Source organism: Gymnoscopelus microlampas, assembly GCF_963454915.1.
Source record: "Gymnoscopelus microlampas genome assembly, chromosome: 1".
Taxonomy (NCBI): domain Eukaryota; kingdom Metazoa; phylum Chordata; class Actinopteri; order Myctophiformes; family Myctophidae; genus Gymnoscopelus; species Gymnoscopelus microlampas.
In genome coordinates, this window is record NC_139962.1 from 6,922,640 (window position 1) to 6,944,164 (window position 21,525).

The window sequence follows — 21,525 nt, forward strand, 5'->3', positions numbered from 1 at the left end:
AGTAGTTAAACGAAACCACAAACCTACTGCTCCAAAATGAACGCTGCAGGGTACTAGCACCGAGGTTATTGGTTTTTGGAAAATGTTTTAACCTTAAATTAATAAATAAATGTATTTCTGGTACATTTCCAAAGCTAGCATGCTCTCATTTTTGCCACGAAAGTCGGGGGCGGGGTAGACACCCGAAACATTGTCTAAAACAATATGGGAAAATATACCAGTGAAACGTTTTGTTTGATTGAAAGAGTTATTCACATTCACATTATGACTTTAAAGGGCAACTAGACCACTTTGGTAGAGGTTTGGGTTGTGTAGTTACCTTGGCATGATGTAACTCCTAAGGTGGACAAGAAATCAAATTTAATTGCTCCATTGATTAGAAATTGATGATTCAAAACATGCTCTTCATTGACGGTGAAACAGCTCTCAAAGTCACTCTTTTAGCACATAAATGAACACAAACAAAGCTGATTCAGACAATATAGATCATCACCAAACCCAGTACTGTTTGTTTTTTAATAAAAATGTTAACTTCCTGCTGATTTTACTATTTGAGGAAACGGATCCGGATCCACGGATCTAGTCCGGGTTTTCTAACTAATAAAAATAGCACAATCAACAGGAAGTTGACATTTTTATAAAAATAAAAAAAACAGTCAATGGAGCAATTATTTTTGATTTCTTGTCCACCTTTGGAGTTACATCATGCCAAGGTAACTACACAACCAAAACTTCTACTAAAGTTCTTCTTCTCGTCTGCAGCATCCTGTGTCTCTTAGTCTTCGTTCATCAGCTGTTGTTGTTTCTTTTCTTTGGTATTATTGTCTACATATATTTTTTTCATCATCAGTATGACATGTCTATTGATGTTTTCTTTTTAACTCTTTCACTGCAAGACTTATTTCTGGCTGTGTGCACCCACTGCCAGTGATTTTTCGATTTTCTTACCTTTTTGAAGTAGTCACAGAATATTTATCTCCAGTATGATCGATTTTATACGCCTTTGAAAATATCATGTCTCTGCCAAAATTACATAGTAAAAAAAAAAAAGTACACAGGAGCCGAGATGCAGGATTTGTAAGTAATAAGTTAACCAGGAAGTGAATGGAGCAGTAAATCTTCGGATCGCGTTATTCTCTGGTTTCGTGTGAAAAAACAAAAAAACAAAAAAAAAGTCTGCATACAGTAAGTCGTCCGCGGGTGCCAGGGCGTTATGACGATGTCTCATCATATGTCGTCCTTGGCAGTGAAAGAGTTAACCCATTAAGGCCCGAGTCCGATTCTTGAAATGTTTTCTAAATCCTAACAGTTTTTGGAGAAAAAAAATATATATATATTTTTTCACGATTTTTCAAAAATAGCAGATCTACAAGCTCATAGCGCGGCAAAGAAATCTAAAGTGACACAGATGCGTTCCTGGGTCTCAATGTGTTAATAGATGTGTATATTTCACATTGATGTCATTTTATCATACATTCTCCTTCACACTTTACTGAATCTTTATGTGTCGAAAACAAACAAACAAACAATGTGTCCCTCTGGTCAGGTGTGTGACGACTGCATCGTGCTGCGCAGCAACATCGGCACCGTGTACGAGCGCTGGTGGTACGAGAAGCTGATCAACATGACCTACTGCCCCAAGACCAAGGTTCTGTGTCTGTGGAGACGCAACGGCCAGGAGACGCAGCTCAACAAGTTCTACACCAAAAAGGTTCAGATCTGGCCTTTACATAACTTCCCATTCTTTATCTTGTTCTTCTTTTCTTCTTTTTTTTTGCTTTTTACACCTTTTTCTCGTTATGCCAATTAATTCCTCCCCACACACATTTGTGCTCATTTTCACTGTTTATGATATAGGGCTGTGGTCTTCAACAGGGGGTCCGGGACCCCTAGGGGGCCCTCAGAGTTACTACAGGGGGCCCAACTCTTTGTGTGATATGATTTTTTTTTTTTTACATTAACCACTTGAACCCTAGCATCCCTTTTCTGAGGAGAACTTTAACCAAAAATAGCCGATCTACAAGCTCACAACGCCTCGCAGTGCGAGGCGTTGTGAGCAAAGAGGTATAGGTGTAGGGGGAATAGAGAGCAAACCAAGTTAAAAATAATCTGAAACACAATTTTATTTAGGGTCTATATAGGGGGTCCTTGGCCTGAAAAACTTTGAAGACCCCTGATATAGGGCATATACCCAGGGGCGCTTTTTTCCCTGTGCAATTAATCGGTGCAATTAAAGTTTGTTTGTGTCATGAACACTCACACAGAACCCTAATATTACGTGGCAATAAAGTGGCGCAATTGAACGAGTTGGATTTCCACCGCGAACAGAGGCATCAACTATATGAATAGTTTTGATGTGAAATACAGTACTCGACCAGTGATTTTCGTATATTTTATTTGTCATTTGTCATGTGTAAAAGACCTTTACACTCGCTTATTTAAAGGAACATTCTGTATTTTACCGCGCAGTGAATACATAAAATGAAACCTCTACCCTCTGCATTCCAGTGTCGTGAACTGTACTACTGCGTGAAAGACAGCATGGAAAGAGCTGCTGCCAGGCAACAGAGCATCAAACCAGGTATGTTCAGCTCAACTCCACTGTATTGTCACACCAGGTGGAAAATAAGTGTGTGAAAATTTTTAGACGCACAAACTCAAACACATCATTTGCAGTGTCAAGAAAAAAGGAAAGCAATAAAGAAAAGATATGAGCAGTTTAAAATATCGTTGCTGTCGGATGGAAACCTTGTACAGGATGTCCACAACCGTTTTTTTTCCCCACTTTGTGTCTCACTCTTGTATGATGAGGTAGGACACACATTTATGAAAAAAGAATTAAAATAACTGTGGAGTTATGAGCTTTCTTCCTGACAGCAACGATATATAAGGCAGTTTATATCCTGTGTGGTGGTGTGTATGGTCAGGACAGGCCTGACCACAGGCTTGTTCATTGGTCTGATGGCAGCCAGGTGTAAACTGTTCAGACATGATGTGTTGGTATGGCTTTGGATACACCGTACACCTGAGATATTGCTGCTGAAAATGAGAATCCAAACCTTCATTGAATCACTACAGAAGGCGACTTTTTCTACAAAACCTGTGGTGATAACAGGAGCGTACCTATGTTCCCAAGGTTCTATGTTCCCCAGGTTCTATGTTCCCCACTTACCTCCGCAAAAAAGGTTCTATGTTCCTCGCTTACCCAAAAAAGGTTCTATGTTCCTCGCTTACCCAAAAAAGGTTCTATGTTCCCTGGGCTCTATGTTCCCTGTTTACATAAAAAGGTTCTATGTTCCCCGTTTGCCCCAAAAAAGGTTCTATGTTCCCCATTTACTAAAAATAAAGGTTTTATGTTCCCCGCTCACCAAAAAATGCAGGAAACATACATTTCTAATTTCTAATTATTAATAACATCTCTGAACACACACAGCTGAACATAATGGGGGGAAATTACTATCATAAACTTGCCCTTTGGGCCCGCCCCCTTTCCCCTGGCGGCCATCTTGGTGGTATAGAGCACCTTGTAGCAACTCATATGTAATAACGGCTCATGATGTAATAACAGTTCATAATATAATAAACCAAATGTAATTAAAGCTCATAATGTAATAATCAGCTCATAATGTAATAAAATCTTGAGCATATAACATAATAACGGAATTTTGCATTAAGAACCTTTTTTTTTTTAAATAATAGTTTTTGGCTTTTTCTGCCTTTAGTAGATAGTATACAGTAGTCTGACAGGAAATGGGGAGAGAGAGATGGGGAGTGACACGCAGCAAAGGTCGTCCGGATCGGGAGTCGAACCCGCGACACGCTGTGCCCGGACTGCCACTTCAGCCGTCCGGGCCATAACTGCTCAAATTGTTGAAAAAAGTGTTATATCTTATAATCAGTATCATGTTAGTGTCATGTCAGTATCATGTTAGTGTCATGTTAGTATCATGGTCAGTATCATGTCAGTATCATGTCCATATCATGTCAATATCATGGTCAGTATCATGTCAATATCATGGTCAGTATCATGTCAATATCATGTCAGTATCATGGTCAGTATCATGGTCAGTATCATGTCAGTATCATGTCAATATCATGTCAGTATCATGGTCAGTATCATGGTCAGTATCATGTCAGTATCATGTCAATATCATGTCAGTATCATGGTCAGTATCATGGTCAGTATCATGTCAGTATCATGGTCAGTATCATGTCAGTATCATGGTCAGTATCATGTCAGTATCATGTCAATATCATGTCAGTATCATGGTCAGTATCATGGTCAGTATCATGTCAGTATCATGTCCATATCATGTCAATATCATGTCAATATCATGGTCAGTATCATGTCAATATCATGTCAATATCATGTCAATATCATGTCAATATCATGTCAGTATCATGGTCAGTATCATGTCAATATCATATCATGTCAATATCATGTCAGTATCATGTCAATATCATGTCAATATCATGGTCAGTATCATGTCAATATCATGTCAGTATCATGGTCAGTATCATGGTCAGTATCATGTCAGTATCATGTCCATATCATGTCAATATCATGTCAATATCATGGTCAGTATCATGTCAATATCATGCCAGTATCGTGGTCAGTATCATGTCAGTATCATGGCCAGTTTAATGTCAGTATCATGGTCAGCATCATGGTCAGTATCGTGTCAGTATTGTGTCAGTATCGTGTCAGTATTGTCAGTATTGTGTCAGTATCATGGTTAGTATCATGTCAGTATCTTGTCAGAATCTAATCAGTATCATTACAGGCCAAAAATGTACCTTATTCAATTTTTATTTTCAGTAATATGGTCAGTAACATGTCAATAATGTCAGTATCATGGTCAGCATCATGTCAGTATCATGGCCAGTGTCATGTCAGTATTGTGTCAGTATTGTGTCAGTATCATGGTTAGTATCATGTCAGTATTGTGTCAGTATCATGGTTAGTATCATGTCAGTATCTTGTCAGTATCTAGTCAATATCACACAAATGCAGATCTTGACACTTTTACTGAATGGTGTAATGTGTTGTACAGCCCACCAAGCCACAAGGTGTAATTCACAAGTTTGACCTGTGTGCTACTTCCCTGGGTCCTTAGCAGATACAACTTCCGTCTTTGAATGTACCTCAAAATAAACTTTGTGTGTGTGTTTTTTTTTATTGATTGAATACTTTATTTAGAAAAGACAATGGAAACAGTACATGGGGGTACAATTCACAATACAATGTCCTCTAAACTGGATCGCTCATAAAAGCACAATGGCTTATTTAAAATGAGATCCCCAAGCACTCAAATCATGCTGACGTCTAAGAAAACAGACAAATATACACTACTATGCAGAACGTCATACAATCAGCTTACAGGTTACTGGTATGAAAAACAAGAAATATGTACAATAGACTTTGAGGAAAGGGGGGGAGGGGGTTAGGTTAAGACAGTTTGGAATTGCAGCCTCCTGAAGGTGTTTTTTTAGGGCAGTTTTGAAAGTGAGTAGGGTTTTAGACTCCTTTACTCCTTTTGGTAGGGCATTCCACATTTTTGTTGCATAGCATGAGAACGAGTTCATTCCCTTTGTTGTGCCAAATCTGGGTTGAACATGATCCGTGGAGCTGCCTCTGGTGTTGTGATCGTGGACTTCATTTACATTTTTGAAATATTTTGACAGGTACATGGGTATCCCAATGTTGTGTCGTATCTTGTAGACCAGGCCCATTGCAAGTTGCTGTATTCTGTCCTCAACCCTGAGCCATCCAACCCTAGCAAAATGAGCAGGGGTTAGATGGGTTGTGTGTTTGAGGCCAAGAAGTAGCCTTACTAGTTGTTTTTTTTTGGCGATGTTTGGAGCCTTATTTTTAAGGCCTTGGTGGTGTTGTGATACCATTTGAAATGACCTCGTATGCCCCTGTAGGCCCCTGCAAGAAACTTCAAGGTATTGTTACTGACTAGAGAGGAAATCCTATACAAAAAGCGTGTTCTTTGGTTGACCTTTTTGACCACTCTTTTGGCTATTTTATCACCGGAGAGGTTTGCCTCCAAGATGGAACCCAGGTAGGTAATTTCCTCCTTTCTTGAGATAACATCATCACCCGCTTTGATTGTGAAGCTCTCAGCCTTGCTAAGGTCAGCACTAGACCCAAAGAGAATGGATTCAGTTTTTCCCAGTTGTAATGACAGTTTGTTGTCAGCGAGCCAGATGCGGATCGTGTCGAGTTCAGAGCTGAGAGTTTTCTCAACCTGCAGCCTGTCCCTGTCCGAGAGCAAGCTGAAGACATATCATAACAGCAACATATATTGGGAACAGTAAAGGTCCTAGTATGCTTCCTTGCGGTTCAGTGGGGTACATAGAACCTTTTTTTTGGTTGAGCGGGGAACATAGAACATGGGGAACATAGGGATGACCCCGTGATAATAACCGGACTTAAAATAGTTCACCATATATTCCCAAAACAAATCACAATAGAAGAGCACAGTCAAAGGCTATGTCTCAGGCACCCAGAAAGTTACTGGCAATTCTGGCAGGTTAACCCTAACCCCTAACCCCTAAGGTAAGTGGGGAACATGACCTAGGTTGAAAACCAGTGTAATACTTTATATTCTGTGTGTGTGTGTGTGTGTGTGTGTGTGTGTGTGTGTGTGTGTGTGTGTGTGTTTGTGTGTGTGTGTGTGTGTGTGTGTGTGTGTGTGTGTGTGTGTGTGTGTGTGTGTGTGTGTGTGTGTGTGTGTGTGTGTGTGTGTGTGTGTGTGTGTGTGTGTGTGTGTGTGTGTGTGTGTGCGCGCCCTGCCCTCAGGTCCAGAGCTGGGCGGAGAGTTTCCCGTCCAGGACATGAAAACGGGCGAGGGGGGTCTCCTGCAGGTCACCCTGGAAGGGATCAACCTCAAGTTCATGCACAGCCAGGTAGGAGCTGAGGTCACAGCAGCGCCACACACACACACACACACACACACACACCCACCCCTCAGCCTGGAACTCATCCATTCACCCCCCCTCCCTCCTCCAAGCCTGTATGTCACCATGTGTCTGTGGCATTTACTTCATGTGACTCTCTTCCTCTAACGTTCATATTATTTCATAATTTGGCATCAACTGACATGATTTGACTGATTAAGATCTTAACCCATTCAATCCGGGAACACTTCTGTGTCATTTTATATTTTAGCTATAACTATTATTTTATACTTTGGCTATTCAAAAATAGCAGATCTACAAGCTCATAGTGCGGCATAGTGCTTTGTAGATCTGCTATTTTTGAATAGCCAAAGAAATCTAAAATAACACACAGATGCTTTCCCGGTCTTAGTAGGTTAACTAAAAAACAATAGCCCAATGGTTCTCAAACTCTTAATTTCAATCTCAGAGTTACAGCCTGGACCACACTTTGAGAACCACTGAAATCGCCGATCTGCAAGCTCACAGCACGTTGCGTTGCGTGAAGCGCAGAGAGCTGGCAGATCGCCTTTTTTTTTTTGCTATCCGTCATACGACAAAGTATTAGAAGGCTTTAAGTGGTTATTTAACGTAATTATAATCCCACCCTCAACTGTTTTTTTTTGTGCGTCGGGAACTTGGAGGAAGAATTCAGTTTGTGCTCTTGCCCTTTATTTATCTTTTGTTATTGTTTGCTTTGATTTGTTTCATTGTGTGAGTACATGCATGTGTACTTTGTGTGTATGTTTCAAGAACACATAATTCCTTCCTTCATGTAGTTTCTGTTTATTTCCGTCATGGTGCCTAAATCTTCTGTTCCCGTGTTTAGGAATGTGTTTATAGGACGTAAGGCAGATGACACTGAGCAAAGACCTTTCATTAATAATTGGCTTTGTTTTTCTTTTTTAGTAACTTTCATTTTTTAAGTTCGGACCCTTTGGACGTTATCATGTATTCTTCACATGTAGTGGGGGGGCGATTTCATTCACTGATTTATCAATTGTCACATTTCACTCGACACAAATGACATAAATGTTTCAGCATTTGTTGTCGAACTATGAAGTATAGTTGAGTTGTTTACCCTCTGCTTCAGCTCTAACTGAACGCTTTATTGAATAGCGTAAGAAGTGTCCATGCTCAAAAGGTGACTTGGAAGAACAAGACAGTATGAACATAGCTGAATTAATTACGGTAGCTGTTCCCTTTTAGAAGTGTAGTTACTGCATTGAATGACAAAAAAACGAACATTTCATGAACATAAGAAGGAGTACTGTACATCTGACATCCTGTATTTGTGAAATGATTTTTCAACTGCTTAAGTTATTTTAGTCGGATGCGGTTGAACCCAGTAATGATTGTTGGCTGCTTGTTTCTGCTGTCTCTGGTCAACTTTTCATCTGAATGTTTTGTGCGTCACATTGCAGGGGGTAGAGTTCTTTACATTACAGTAGGTAGAGTGCATTAGGTAGAGTTCTTTACATTACAGTAGGTAGAGTGCATTAGGTAGAGTTCTTTACATTACAGTAGGTAGAGTGCATTAGGTAGAGTTCTTTACATTACAGTAGGTAGAGTGCATTAGGTAGAGTTCTTTACATTACAGTAGGTAGAGTGCATTAGGTAGAGTTCTTTACATTACAGTAGGTAGAGTGCATTAGGTAGAGTTCTTTACATTACAGTAGGTAGAGTGCATTAGGTAGAGTTCTTTACATTACAGTAGGTAGAGTGCATTAGGTAGAGTTCTTTACATTGAAGTCGGTAGAGTTCTTTACAGAGTTCTTTACGTTTGAAGTCGGTAGGAGTTCTTTACATTGAAGTTGGTAGAGTTCTGTAAGGATATTGTCGGCCTGCCCCAGTCCTCATATAACATCACTACAAACTTGACACTAAGTACTAAAGACACTAGTCGTGAAGCGGTTGAAAAATTTTTGAAAGTGGCATTTTGTGTTGGATTTGGAGAAACCGCTTGTAATATTGGTTGTGTTGAGCTTTATAAATTGTTCTTGTTTGATTTATCTTTGCAAAAAGCTGACCGTTTGTAAATTATGCCAATAAGCCTTTAGTAATTTTGACTGCAACTACATGACAGCAAACATCTTTCCTGTATTTCTTTCATGGGGGACATGATGTTAAGTTTAAATATGCATATTTATAGAGTGTAGTCCCGTGTGGCTTGTGGAAGGTAGTGAAGGCAGTAGTGAGGTGGTGTTGGAGGTTATGAAAACGTGGTGTTGGTGCCAGCCGTTGTTGCTGGAGGAGGAGGCATGGAGGGCACTGAAGGTTGGTGTGTTTAAGTCCAGGAACACCGAGGTGAATCCAGCTCCACAAAACCTGGTCAAATCTCTAGTCCTGGTTTTACTAGCTTCTTAGCTTAGTCAACCACTTACACTACGTTATACTATATTTGGTCCCCTTTTTTCCCTCTACACCAAATCTCTTTGCAGAAAAGAGCTAGTCTACGAGCTCACAATACGCTGCATTGTGAAATGTTGAGCTTGTGGCTATTTCTTGCGAGTTATCACCTATTTCCGCCAAATGTTCCCATGTTATGGCAGGCCCAGAGTAGGGATGCTAGGGTTCATGTGGTTAACATTCTTTGTGATGGGTCCTTCCTATTGACATTGATACAATATATAGACTTTGATACATTATCTATAAACATTGATACATTATTATATATATACAACATACATATATATATATAGACATTGATACAATGCACATGTATATAGACATTGATAAAGTCTATAAACATTGATACATTATCTATAGACATTGATACAGTATGTAGACATTGATACAGTATATATAAACATTAACATACAGTATATATAGACATTGATACAGTATATATAAACATTGATACAGTATATATAAACATTAACATACAGTATATATAGACATTGATACAGTATATAGACCTTGATACAGTATATATAAACATTGATACAGTATATAGACATTGATACAGTATATATAGACATTGATACAGTATATAGACATTGATACAGTATATAGACATTGATACAGTATATAGACATTGATACAGTATATATAGACATTGATACAGTATATAGACATTGATACAGTATATAGACATTGATACAGTATATAGACATTGATACAGTATATATAAACATTGATACAGTATATAGACATTGATACAGTATATAGACATTGATACAGTATATAGACATTGATACAGTATATATAAACATTGATACAGTATATAAACATTGATACAGTATATAGACATTGATACAGTATATATAACATTGATACAGTATATAGACCTCGATACAGTATATATAAACATTGATACAGTATATAGACATTGATACAGTATATATAAACATTGATACAGTATATTTAGACATTGATACAGTATATATAGACATTGATACAGTATCTATATCGGTTGGGTTGGACAGTACAGTGCCCTCTATCCTCTCGTAGCGTCAGCTGGTGTTTGTGCTCTTCTGTCCGATAATAATCCAAATCATTTCTCTCCCATGCTCTCTCCCCCTGCAAGGAGCGGAAGGTACACGCACCTCTGCTGTGTTTGCTTTGTTAGCGGTTCCATTTTTAATTGGGTTACTTTTCTTAATTTTCCTTTTCACCGTTTTAGCTGTATGGCAAACTTAATTTTGTGTCCTTGTCTGTGTTCTTCTTATATGGAAATTCCATGTATGCATTACATGGGCCATGTTAAATACAATTTAGCCTATAAACGTATGCAAAGGCATTGGCTACCTTTTTATGTTGACATCAAAAACGTATATATTTTCATAAAAACACTGTTTTTGTAATTATATTTGTTTGGTTAATTATGGTTATTTGTTCACGAAACAAGCCATCCAGAGTTAATCAGAATGTATGGCTCACTATGAGCTTACTTAACAATGGATTTGTATTCATCTAGCCCAGTGGTTCTCAAAGTGGGGTCCGGGGACCCCCAGGGGTCCTTTGAGGGCATACCAGGGAGGTCCCCAGCAGACAACCCTATTACACCGAAACCTAACCTAGGTCATAACTCCAAATCCTAACACCCCTAAACCCAACCTATCATTTGAACCATATTTGGCTCTTCTAAAATAGCAGATATACAAGCTCATAGTGTGTCACTTCATGCCGTGCTAAGAGCTTGTAGCTCTGCTATTTTTGAAATATCGAGAACATTTGTGCAAATCTTCTTTCTTTTTTTCAAGCAAATGTTTTTAACTCAAATCTTTGCTTCTGTGGGTCCCTGGCACAAAATATTTTTGAGATGGGGGTCCCGCAGCCAAAATACATATCAATTTGGGCATGAAAAAGTTTTGACAACCACTGATCTAGCCCCCACCCCCATGTACGTGTTGAATCATGGAAGCTTCTTCATTGTGTTGCTTGGTTTCCTTCTGTTAGCTGTTTAAAAAAAGCTTGCACTCCATGTAACTGTACAGTTGTTTTTTTTTACTTTACCTTCTCATGCTGAATAGAACATGATTTAACATGGTTTAATTTCAATATGAAATGTTTTAATTTCAGCCAAGTGCGGTGGTTGAGTTAATAATGTTTTGTCTTGTGTTTTTTTGTTTGTTTCTTTTTGTTTGTGTTTTTAGGTTTTCATAGAGCTGAGGCACATTAAAAAGTGCAATACAGTGAAGGGAGTCTTTGTCCTGGAAGAATTTGGTAATTACCCCCTCTATTGATTCTAAGCCTGTACTCGCCACGGCAGTAACTCAGCTTCATACTGTAGCACGTATATACCGGTTTATACTTGGTTTATACTGGTGTCTCAACACCCAAAACAGCAGATATCGTCGTTGTCAGGCAGAAACCTCTTATCTCCATATTCTAACTTTTCGTGGTATTTCGTAAATTAACGTCCTACTTGATCATACTACAGCGTCACACGAAAAGCATCAAAAGTAGCAGATCTACAAACGACACGTTTTGAGCTTGTAGATCTGCTACTTTTGAATTTGAATCCTGAAAAGTAACAGTTTTGGACATGCCAGGTTTCCATACTGACAGAGACGATAATACAAAGCTCACCACGCAATGCATTTTAAGCTTGTGGATCGGCTGTTTTCGGTGCGAGACGCGACGCGCAGCCAAGTGTAAACGAGGCATAACGAAGGAGGGAAATTGGATTTACAGCAATATTTTGCTATGCTTTTCTCTGGGGAAAAATAAGGTGTAGGCTAGTATATACCTAGTAGGAGTTACGTGTGCCTTAGAACAGGGGTCTTCAACATAGGGGTCCGGGACCCCTATGGGGGTCCCCAGAGCTACTATAGGGGGTCCGCCAAATCTTTGTGTGATAGGATGTTGTTTTTTTTACATTAACTGCTTGAACCCTAGCATCCCTATTCTGAGTGGTGAATTAGCCGAAAATAGCAGATCTACAAGCTCATAGTTTGTAGATCGGCTATTTTTGGCAAAGAGGTTTGGTGTTGGGGGGGGTTAAGTGGTTAAATGTCTGAAATGAACAAAAAACATGAATTTACTCAACGCCGATGATAGTCAATGAAGCTATCGATGAAATCTACGAAAAGGTTTAATCTGCAACACTGGTAAAAAATAGTGGTGGGGGGAGGGGGTCCCTGCTTTCATCTCTCTCTCAGCTAAAGGGGTCCTTGGCCTGAAAAACGTTGAAGACCCCGGCCTTAGAAGATGGCTTATCCTTGTGCATCTTAGAGTTTGCTAGCTTGTAGAGGAGAAACCATTTGAATTTGAAAACCTAAAATAAGTCCAAAAAGTATGACGACACACACAGTTTGAGACAAATGCAGGAGAATAGCAGTAACGTTGTTGATGTCTGGAGCACTGGTATTCATGTTTAGGTATTTATGGATGTCTGGAGCACTGGTATTCATGGTTAGGTATTTATGGATGTCTGGAGCACTGGTATTCATGGTTAGGTATTTTTATTGCATTATATTTCATTCAGTTGTGGTGTTCTTCTGTGAGGGATTGACTTGATTCTACGCTGGTCAGGTTTGCGATCGTTTTTGAGGAGTCGGCTAATATTAGTTCACTAAGAATAGGGTGTTTTAAGTGGTTATAGGACACGGTAGGTGAATAAAGATTCAAGGAGACGTGTCCAATGAGCTTCGAAGGTCTCCATGCGTCTGCTGAACTCGAACCCGTGCAGTGTTTGTACAGCGTCTGTCACGGAAATTATACAGTATGGAAGGGTCGCTGCGTTTGCTCTGCCAGAAAACCGCAGTGTAAAACAGTTGTCGATAAAGACGTTTAAATGATTGAAGGGGAAAAGCTCCACGAGGCTCCCTCCCATCACGTGGCTGCTGGACTGGGTTACTGCCGTGTCTATGTGCTGCTTTTTTAATGTTAACCCTCATCTTTGCCGCTATGAAAACCTTCATTCTCCAGCAGGTAAAGTGTTGTCACCTTTCTCCTTTTTCTTATTCAACTGACTCTTCTTGTGTATGAAACATCCTGCATAGTCATCGTTACACCGCCTGTCCTTAAAGCCTCGTTGATACTTGGTTACGCCCCGCCGTTGTGAGCCTGTCGATTTGGCTGTTTTTGGCGAGGAAAAAAAAACGCCGGGGCGCTACCAAGTATAAATGGGGTTTTAACTGCACCATGAGGCTTGAGTGTTCCACATTTCGCTTTTTTTATTTGAAACTCACCCAGACTCCCATCTCTCTCAACCCGTTTCTCATTGCTTTGATAGTCGGTATTCACAGTCTTAACTCGGGAGTGTTTTTGGGTGCAGAGGGCCTTAACCTTTCTCAAACCTCTCGACCTGGCCTGATCTCACGCTTGTATAAGGTTCACGGTTACTAATAGAAAGTCAGTCTGTAGTGTGGACAGTGGCTTTGTCCTTGTGCTCAGAGGACCGTCTAGAGGCTTCTCTGTGAGGTGGTTCCTGGTGGTGGTGGGGTTGCTAGGGGGTGTTTGTCCTCACTTTCCTTTTGTTTTATATAAACATGATTTTGTGTTGATTTGTAAAGCCTGAGTTATACTTGGCTGTGCGTCGTGTCGTGCACCGACAATAGCCGATCTACAAGCTCTTATAGATCAGATAATTTTGGTGCACGACATGCGCAACCAGGTATAAATGAGGCTTAACTCTACAATATGTGTGATCACTTAATCACATATTTTCAACCCATTATTGTCGTGTTCCATTTATCTTTCTGTGGGCCACGGATGTCCTTCCTCACTAACTAACTATCACTTGTTCACAACTAAATTTCACTTACATCAAGTCTGATCTATTTCCAACTCCAACTGTGTGAGTAGATCATCCTGACCTCAAATAACTAGGTCTTGTTTGTTTATTGTAATTGGGCATCATAAAGAAATGTTCATTTTCATCTGAGGGTATGTACACACAGCAATGCATGCACATCCTATAACTCATCCAGGTGCTGGATAAGCAATGATCAACTGTAAAAAAAAAAAATAATAATAATAATAATCCGCACACTGGTATCTCATCTCCACTTAATTGTTTATTGCAGTTCTCAACGTTTACATCTTACATGATCTTCATCAGGATCGTGTAAGATCAAAATACCAGTGTCCCACAGAGTGAAGCAGCTTCAAACAGCTGAGAAACGTTCAGGTTGACTGCATAGTTTTGGAACAAAACCTTTGAATAGAATGAATTGAATTGAATTGAATTTACATCAAGATATACAGAGACTCAAACTGTCCTAGGTTACACTGGGAGGTGTTACATTCCTTTTTGTTTCAAGTGGTCTCTCTCTCTCCTTCGTCTCTGAGAAATGCTCCCATTTTAACATGATTTTGTTGGTTAATAATGTATAGGTTACTAAAAGATGGCTCAAGTTTGGACAGGGAGGCTATGCCGTTATGATAGCCTGGAATCCAGACTTGACACAGATTTCTTTTTTTCTCACTTCACTTCTTCTCAGTCTGGCCAGGGTCCTACAGTAGGCACGCCAGGAAGAGACTCGAGTTACATCGGAAGCCACGGAGCCACTGATAAGCGTTAGCCTTTCAAACCATGTGCCTCGGGATCGAATCCTTCCCATTACACTGATTATTGCTCATACAATAATTGTTTTGTTAGGATTAAGGTTAGGTTTAGGCAAAGTTTTTGTCGCCCCCAGCAAGGTGGACCACTCGGACCGTTTGGTCTCGTTCTGAAAAACTGTTACAACGTCTGAGGCGCGCCGTTTCTGGTGGACTCGAGCAACGAGAGGCACCGCCGAGCGAGCCATCAGCCGAGCGAGTTGCCCCGTGCCGAACGTTGCGAATCATTATTATATTACGAAGCGCCGATCATTATTTTCCACCACGGAGGAAAGCCGGCCAGTGCAGTGCTGTCCTCCTGGAATGTGAAGCATGACTAGGGGCGAAGCAGTTCGGCGCGCGTCACAGAAGGGGGGCGTGTTACTACGACCCGGTGGGAAAACAGGGCTCGCGGACCAGACTGAGAAGCGAAGTGAGAAAAAATTAAACCTGCCGAACGGAGCGAAACAGTCTGTATCCCAGGCTAGGCTGCCATTATGCTTCTTGGTCTTGTTTTTCTTTGTGTGTGTGTGCTAATGATGTGGATGAAGCAAAATACATAAATAAAATGCTATATGTGTACATACCCCCAACTCTTATTCACCCCTGAATATCTTACATTAATCAAACTTAAGCCCAGTGTTGTGGACCTTCCTGGCCCGCGGCTCCATTTGTGTCTCATTGTAGCCTGACAGTCTGTTACCCCCACACACACACACACACACACAACCCCTATAGTCCTCTAACTTTAACGGTACTGAGGTCCCTGCTCCCCCTTTGAATTGTTTGTTTTGTTTCTTGCACCGGCATAGTTCCTGAAACTAAAGAAGTGGTGATCCACAAGTACAAGACCCCCATGGTGAGTCCCTGTGTTCCTCAATGCTTTGCTCGACCCTTTGACCTTTTATGTCCATTTGAAATGCATGGAAGACGCCGCTTTGGAGGTATGCTCTGGTTAACCCATTAAGACCCATGAGGCCCGTTCTCACACTTTCAAGATGTTTCAAAAAAAAAATTGAGCTTGTATATCTGCTATTTTTGAATAGCCTACGCAAACATCTAACGTGACACAGAAGCTTTCCCCGGTTTGGGGGAACATCCCACGTGATATTCAGATTTGAAACGAAAAATTACAAATTTGACACAAATTGATCTGCTATAAGCTTAGTTTAAAAAAAAATATATATATATATATTTCACTGCACCTGTGCTTTAAATTGTAGGCAAATGACTAACAGAGTATAGATTGGCTTTTAGTATTTAGATGCTAGTGGCATGATGTGTGGCTCTGTGTTGAGATGGATGAGAATGTCATAAAGGAGGCAAAAACTGTTCTTCTTGAGATTATGCTAAATATGAAAAGGCAGAAATGGATTCATAATATTCCCACGTGAACTGAGAGCGAGCTTGTCTTTGCCGTTCACATTGAACGCTATAACTATAGCTATAAAAATATAATTTTAAAAATCAAGTGGATGGCACCAACTATAAAAAATAATACAATGGTGAACGATATCGATATAGTTATAGTTATGGTTATAGTTATAGAGCTCAGTGTGATCGGCCCTTAAATGTTTTAAAATGTGTACAGCAGTACCAGGGCTGGGCGATATGACTTCAAAATCAATAGCACCGTTATTTCAAACTCTTGCCTCGATTATGATTAATGAACGATCATTAAAAATATATGGTGAACATAGCCGATAGCCTGCAAAGCTTTTAGATCGACCATGTTCACTAGTTTTGTACACCACCATTGTACAATGAATTATAATACAGGGGTTCAAGTGGTTAATACAAGTAGTACGTTTAGGCCATTATAAAAAATCTATTTGAATGTTTTCATGTTGATTTGTTGATATACTGTATAGGAAATTTAAAAAGATTATATAAAAAACACTGTCTCTGGATTATTCGATTAACGAGGAAGATAAGTCGGTTATTGGTAATGGTTACATTACATTACATTACATTACAGTCATTTAGCAGACGCTTTTATCCAAAGCGACTTACAATAAGTGTATTCAACAGGTAGGGAACGAAAACTAGCCTGGTAAACCCTCCCTCCGGAAATCTCATTTCCATTTGATTTCAGGAGTGAGTCTGGCCTGATCGCCCATTCTGCAATATTGGCTGTGTACGCCAAACTGACGAGCCTATCAGCGTCGTCGCACATCATTCTGTGATTGACAGCGACAGTTGGCCAATCAGGTGGCGAGTACAAGTGAGCCCGAATGGGACCGAGTGCAGCCGACAAAAATGGAACGATCCGCCATTGTTTCTGTGGCCAGTTACGCTGTTTACTTTCGTTTTTAAAACGCTCTCAAACCACGTTTTTGAGGCACGGAATTTACTTTTAAGATATCGTTTGGATAGAATTTAGTTGTTAAACTTCATATATGTGGTCAATTAATCATGACAGAGCCTATTTAGAAATAAAAAATTAGAGAACCGGGAGGGGCGGGCAGTGCCACGCATTTATCCGATTAAGGCAACCTATTTTGGGCATGGCCGTCTCAAAAGTCCCGTTGCGTCACATTAGTCTGGAGGTCTGCTGGAAGGGAACAACGATCATTGGCTGAAGGGGTTGTCAGTCAACGGTATTACTCCCGCCCAACTCCAGCCCACAGCCAATATTGCAGAATGGGCGTTCATGCCAGACTCACTCCTGAAATCAAATGGAAATGAGATTTCCGGAGGGAGGGTTTACCAGGCTAAACAAAAACTACTAATCACCAGAAGTCTTAAGTGCATTTTCTGCAAAAACAAGCAACCAAGAGTATACCTAGCGCTGTGTATCGACTAAACAAGATCCAATAAACAATACAACAATAGAAAACAAGCGTTCGTACAACTAGTTAACAACAAGTAGGCCAGGCAGAGAGGAAGGGTAGTGTTTCCTGAAGAAGGTTCTAGATATTTATTATTTCCGGTTAATTGCCCAGCCCTAGTAAGCGTACAGATGTGGATTAAATGATACCGCCGTAACAGTGGAGATGTAGAACCTCACGGTCTTCTCTTTCCTCCTCCAGGCGCATCAGATCTGTTATTCTGTCCTCTGCCTGTTCTCCTATGTGGCTGCGGTGAAGGGGAAGGAGGGAGACGGCAAACCCAAGCTCCTCCCGTCTCCACGACCCCTCCCCAGCTAGTCTCTGTGTGCCTCTCTCCGTCTGCCACGGCCCTGACAAGACCTCTGACAATCCCTCTCTGTATTCTAAGCACACACCTCTCTCCCCTTTTGACCCTGTATATGTAAAAGTGTAAGAAAAATAGTCCTTCTAAGTAATACCTGCTGTGTTCCTGTTGGTCTCGTCTTATGTGGCATCGTATGTAACGCATTGGCCACGCCTCCCTCCCTGCTGCTGTCCTGACGCAGCCTAGCCACGGTTCTATGTTTGCCTTGTCATTAATTAACTATAGGAGAAAGTACGATGTGGCCCATTCATCCGGTCCTCCTCTGTAAAGGGTACGGTCACACGGCGGCTTTAGAAGCGTTGTAGTAGCATAACGCATGCCGAGACCTCAGATGCGAACATTTCCCCTGTTGTCTTGTAGACGGTGCTGGCGTGTACTTCGTTTTGACTTACGGTGGAGTCGGTGGTTGGTTCAAACTGAAAGTCGAAACTACGAGCCGAATGGCTGCGGAGTTGTGGCGCTTCTTTCCAATTGTTTTTTACGCCCAGTCAAAGTTCCAGCAACGTCCAATTCCAAACTTCACGGCCCGTTGAAAGCCACACGCTTCAAAGCCACCAGCGCGCCGCAAACGGGGTGCTCCGACCAGTGATGCCAGATTTTGCGAGAGAAATAAGCAACCAGGTCTAGGGAAACGAGCTCAAAAGAAGCAACTATAGGCCACGCGAGCACTTCAAACCTATATACGTTGGCTATTTTTTTTTTAAATGACAAAATGTGGAATCTTTTTTTAAACATTTTAACAACACAAATCTTGTATGGAGGTGCCTGGCACAAATTATGATCTCAAATGGGGGTCCATGGACAAATACACATTAATTTGGGGGTCCTTGACATGAAAATGTAATGTAATTTGGAAAACATTTGGAAGCAAGCCCCAAATAAGCAGTTACACTTTAGAAACAAGCCCCCCAAAAAAACCGCAACCCGCAGCTACTAATAGTTACAAGTAACTTTACAGAAAAACAAGCCCCAGAGCCGCTTATAATAAGCAGACCTGGCAACGCTGGCTCCGCCCCTTTGCTCCCGTGGACGAGAACAGTCTTTGTGGCCGTACCCTTGGAGGAATGTTCATGAAGAGGCACAAACGTGCATGCAGGTACCAATGCACTTAAAAACCCAGTGTATATACTTCCTTGACAGGTGTCCCCCAGGGATCCGTACCTGGTCCCCCCCCCCCCCCCGCCCCTCTATCCCAAATCTCTTTGCCGAAGATCTAAGCGATCTTACAAGCTCAACAAAGCTCGTTGTGAGCTTGTAAGATCGTCTGTTTTCGCAGAATGTTCACCTGTTGTGGCAAAAGCCCGCAACAGGGGACGCTATAGGGTTCATTGTGCCCACCAGTGTTAATATTCGTCGACCATCTTTTTTTCACTGACGAAAACTAAATAAGAACTTGCCTATGATGACTAAAAACTATGACTAGATATATTGAACAATTTCGTCAACAAATAAAAACTAGACTAAAATGTTATAGGAGGGACTAATGGAGAAGATATCCAGTAGAACTGAGGCAAGTTGATTTTATGCTTGGTTGCTTGGTTACACTCCGAAAATAGCTGATCTACAAGCTCACTGCGACACATTGTGAGCTTGTAGATCGTCTATTTTCGGCACCCAGCTGAATCAGGCATTACTTGTGACTAAAACTGAATAGAATTTTAAAATTCAAAATTTGCTGTCAAAATGAACACTGCCCCCCCCACCCTTCTCCGTATGACTGTGTGTGAGTTGCTCTGTGCTGTTTGTGTGTGTGTGTGTGTGTGTGTGTGTGTGTGTACGGTACTGTACATTTCCAGTCTGTCTAAATACTGGTGAAACATTTAGAAAAGGGTTTCTTCTCTACAGGCAAGGATGTCAACATTGTGAAATGCTACTGTATAATAAATGCACCAGAACAGCTGCATGTTAAACGCTTTGTAGAAACGGTGTCATTGTTTTGAACCCTGAGATACTGTGAGTGGTCTTATATGATGTGTGTTCTCTCTAGCTTGCCTTGTGAAGCCACATTACTGTACTAGTTCCACTGTAAAGTGTGTCGTCGTCTGCCGTACTCAACTGCATGTTGTTATTAAGATAGAACATATATATATATATATATAAAAATGCAAAAAAATGCTGTACATTTCTGAGAAAAAAAAAAGAACTATGGTTTATTCAACTAGATAGATGTGCAATACATATTCATTAAACATAGCCAAGATCCATGTTTTTAATGAGTTTTTAACTCTGTGTTTTCACAGAGTGGAGAATGTAAGAAAGGACCTTTTTTTGTTTGTTTTTCTATCTCGACTGAACTAAAAAAATAGACTTACTGTATGTGTGATAAGACTGTGTTTGGAGTTTGTGTGTAAACGTGTGTCGAGCTCTGCTGTAGTGGTTTGTTGTGTCCATGAGGAGATGCATTGAGTCTTAACGTTGTTTCTGTACTGTAATAATTGCAACTGTTCAATCTTGACACATTGCTGTTTCATTCTGAGTTTCCAGGTGTGAGTGTGTGTGTGTGTGTGTGTGTGTGTGTGTGTGTGTGTGTGTGTGTGTGTGTGTGTGTGTGTGTGTGTGTGTGTGTGTGTGTGTGTGTGTGTGTGTGTGTGTGTGTGTGTGTGTGTGTGTGTGTGTGTGTGTGTGTGTGTGTGTGTGTGTGTGTGTTCATGTTCGTCAGCATTGCCTCCAGATCAGCAATATATCAATACAGCTCTATCACTGGAAGTATGTTTTTTTTTATGTTAAAAATGGGGCTCTTGTTTTTAGTGATTCAAATGTTCAAAAGGAGCTTAATAAATAGGATGTCCACAAAATGTTATGTTTTTAGCAGAACACCATTGTCTTTCATGGAAAATAAGTAGTAACTTAACACATTAAGAAACAGGGCATCTCCAAATGCTGTGGGAATTAATCTCGACGTCACAACTCTTTGCTAACGGAGTTATAAAGAACTTATTGTGAAAGTGGATTATTATCATTAAAGGCCCATCCTGTTAATGTACTCGCCTGCTGCTGTAAAGAGAGGGAAGACATGACATGAGATGTCAGGTTGTAAATATTTCAGTATTTGAAAAACAAAACATAAAAAAGGTATTTATAGAATATGTACAGCTTTGGCAATATCCTAATAAAGTTGTCCCAGCTGAAGCCCCAACTTGTTCATTACTCGTCTTTGAGGAAATACTTTTGTGTGTGTCAGACATTGTGTGTGGAGGGAAAAGACACCTCTGAGCACAATGGACGTATGACTTATGAATACTGATTGTAGTACCGTGTGCTTGCCCCATTAGTAAGGAGTAGTTCACCCAAAACATGACTTATTTTCTATCAATTGCACACTCCATGAAGAATTCATGGAGATTTTTTAGTTTTTGTCGCATTCCTAAGCCAATAATTTGATGACCGCTGGAG

General features: G+C 40.5%; 1 protein-coding gene across 11 annotated transcripts in view; it reads left to right on the forward strand.

The window, feature by feature from the left end:
- Window positions 1-20,901, forward strand: part of madd (MAP-kinase activating death domain) — a 106,685-nt gene extending 85,784 nt beyond the window's left edge. For 8 of the 11 annotated variants that reach the window (XM_084061148.1, XM_084061152.1, XM_084061155.1 and 5 more), the window contains 6 exons: window positions 1,547-1,711; window positions 2,509-2,581; window positions 6,809-6,915; window positions 11,544-11,613; window positions 15,750-15,796; window positions 17,970-20,901. In XM_084061148.1, the coding sequence (XP_083917274.1) occupies window positions 1,547-1,711; window positions 2,509-2,581; window positions 6,809-6,915; window positions 11,544-11,613; window positions 15,750-15,796; window positions 17,970-18,086 (579 nt within the window). In that variant the 3' untranslated portion in view covers window positions 18,087-20,901. The remainder of the gene's footprint in view (window positions 1-1,546; window positions 1,712-2,508; window positions 2,582-6,808; window positions 6,916-11,543; window positions 11,614-15,749; window positions 15,797-17,969) is intronic. The other 3 variants (XM_084061157.1, XM_084061149.1, XM_084061150.1) reach the window with 1 other exon arrangement.
- Window positions 20,902-21,525: the final 624 nt, after the last annotated feature.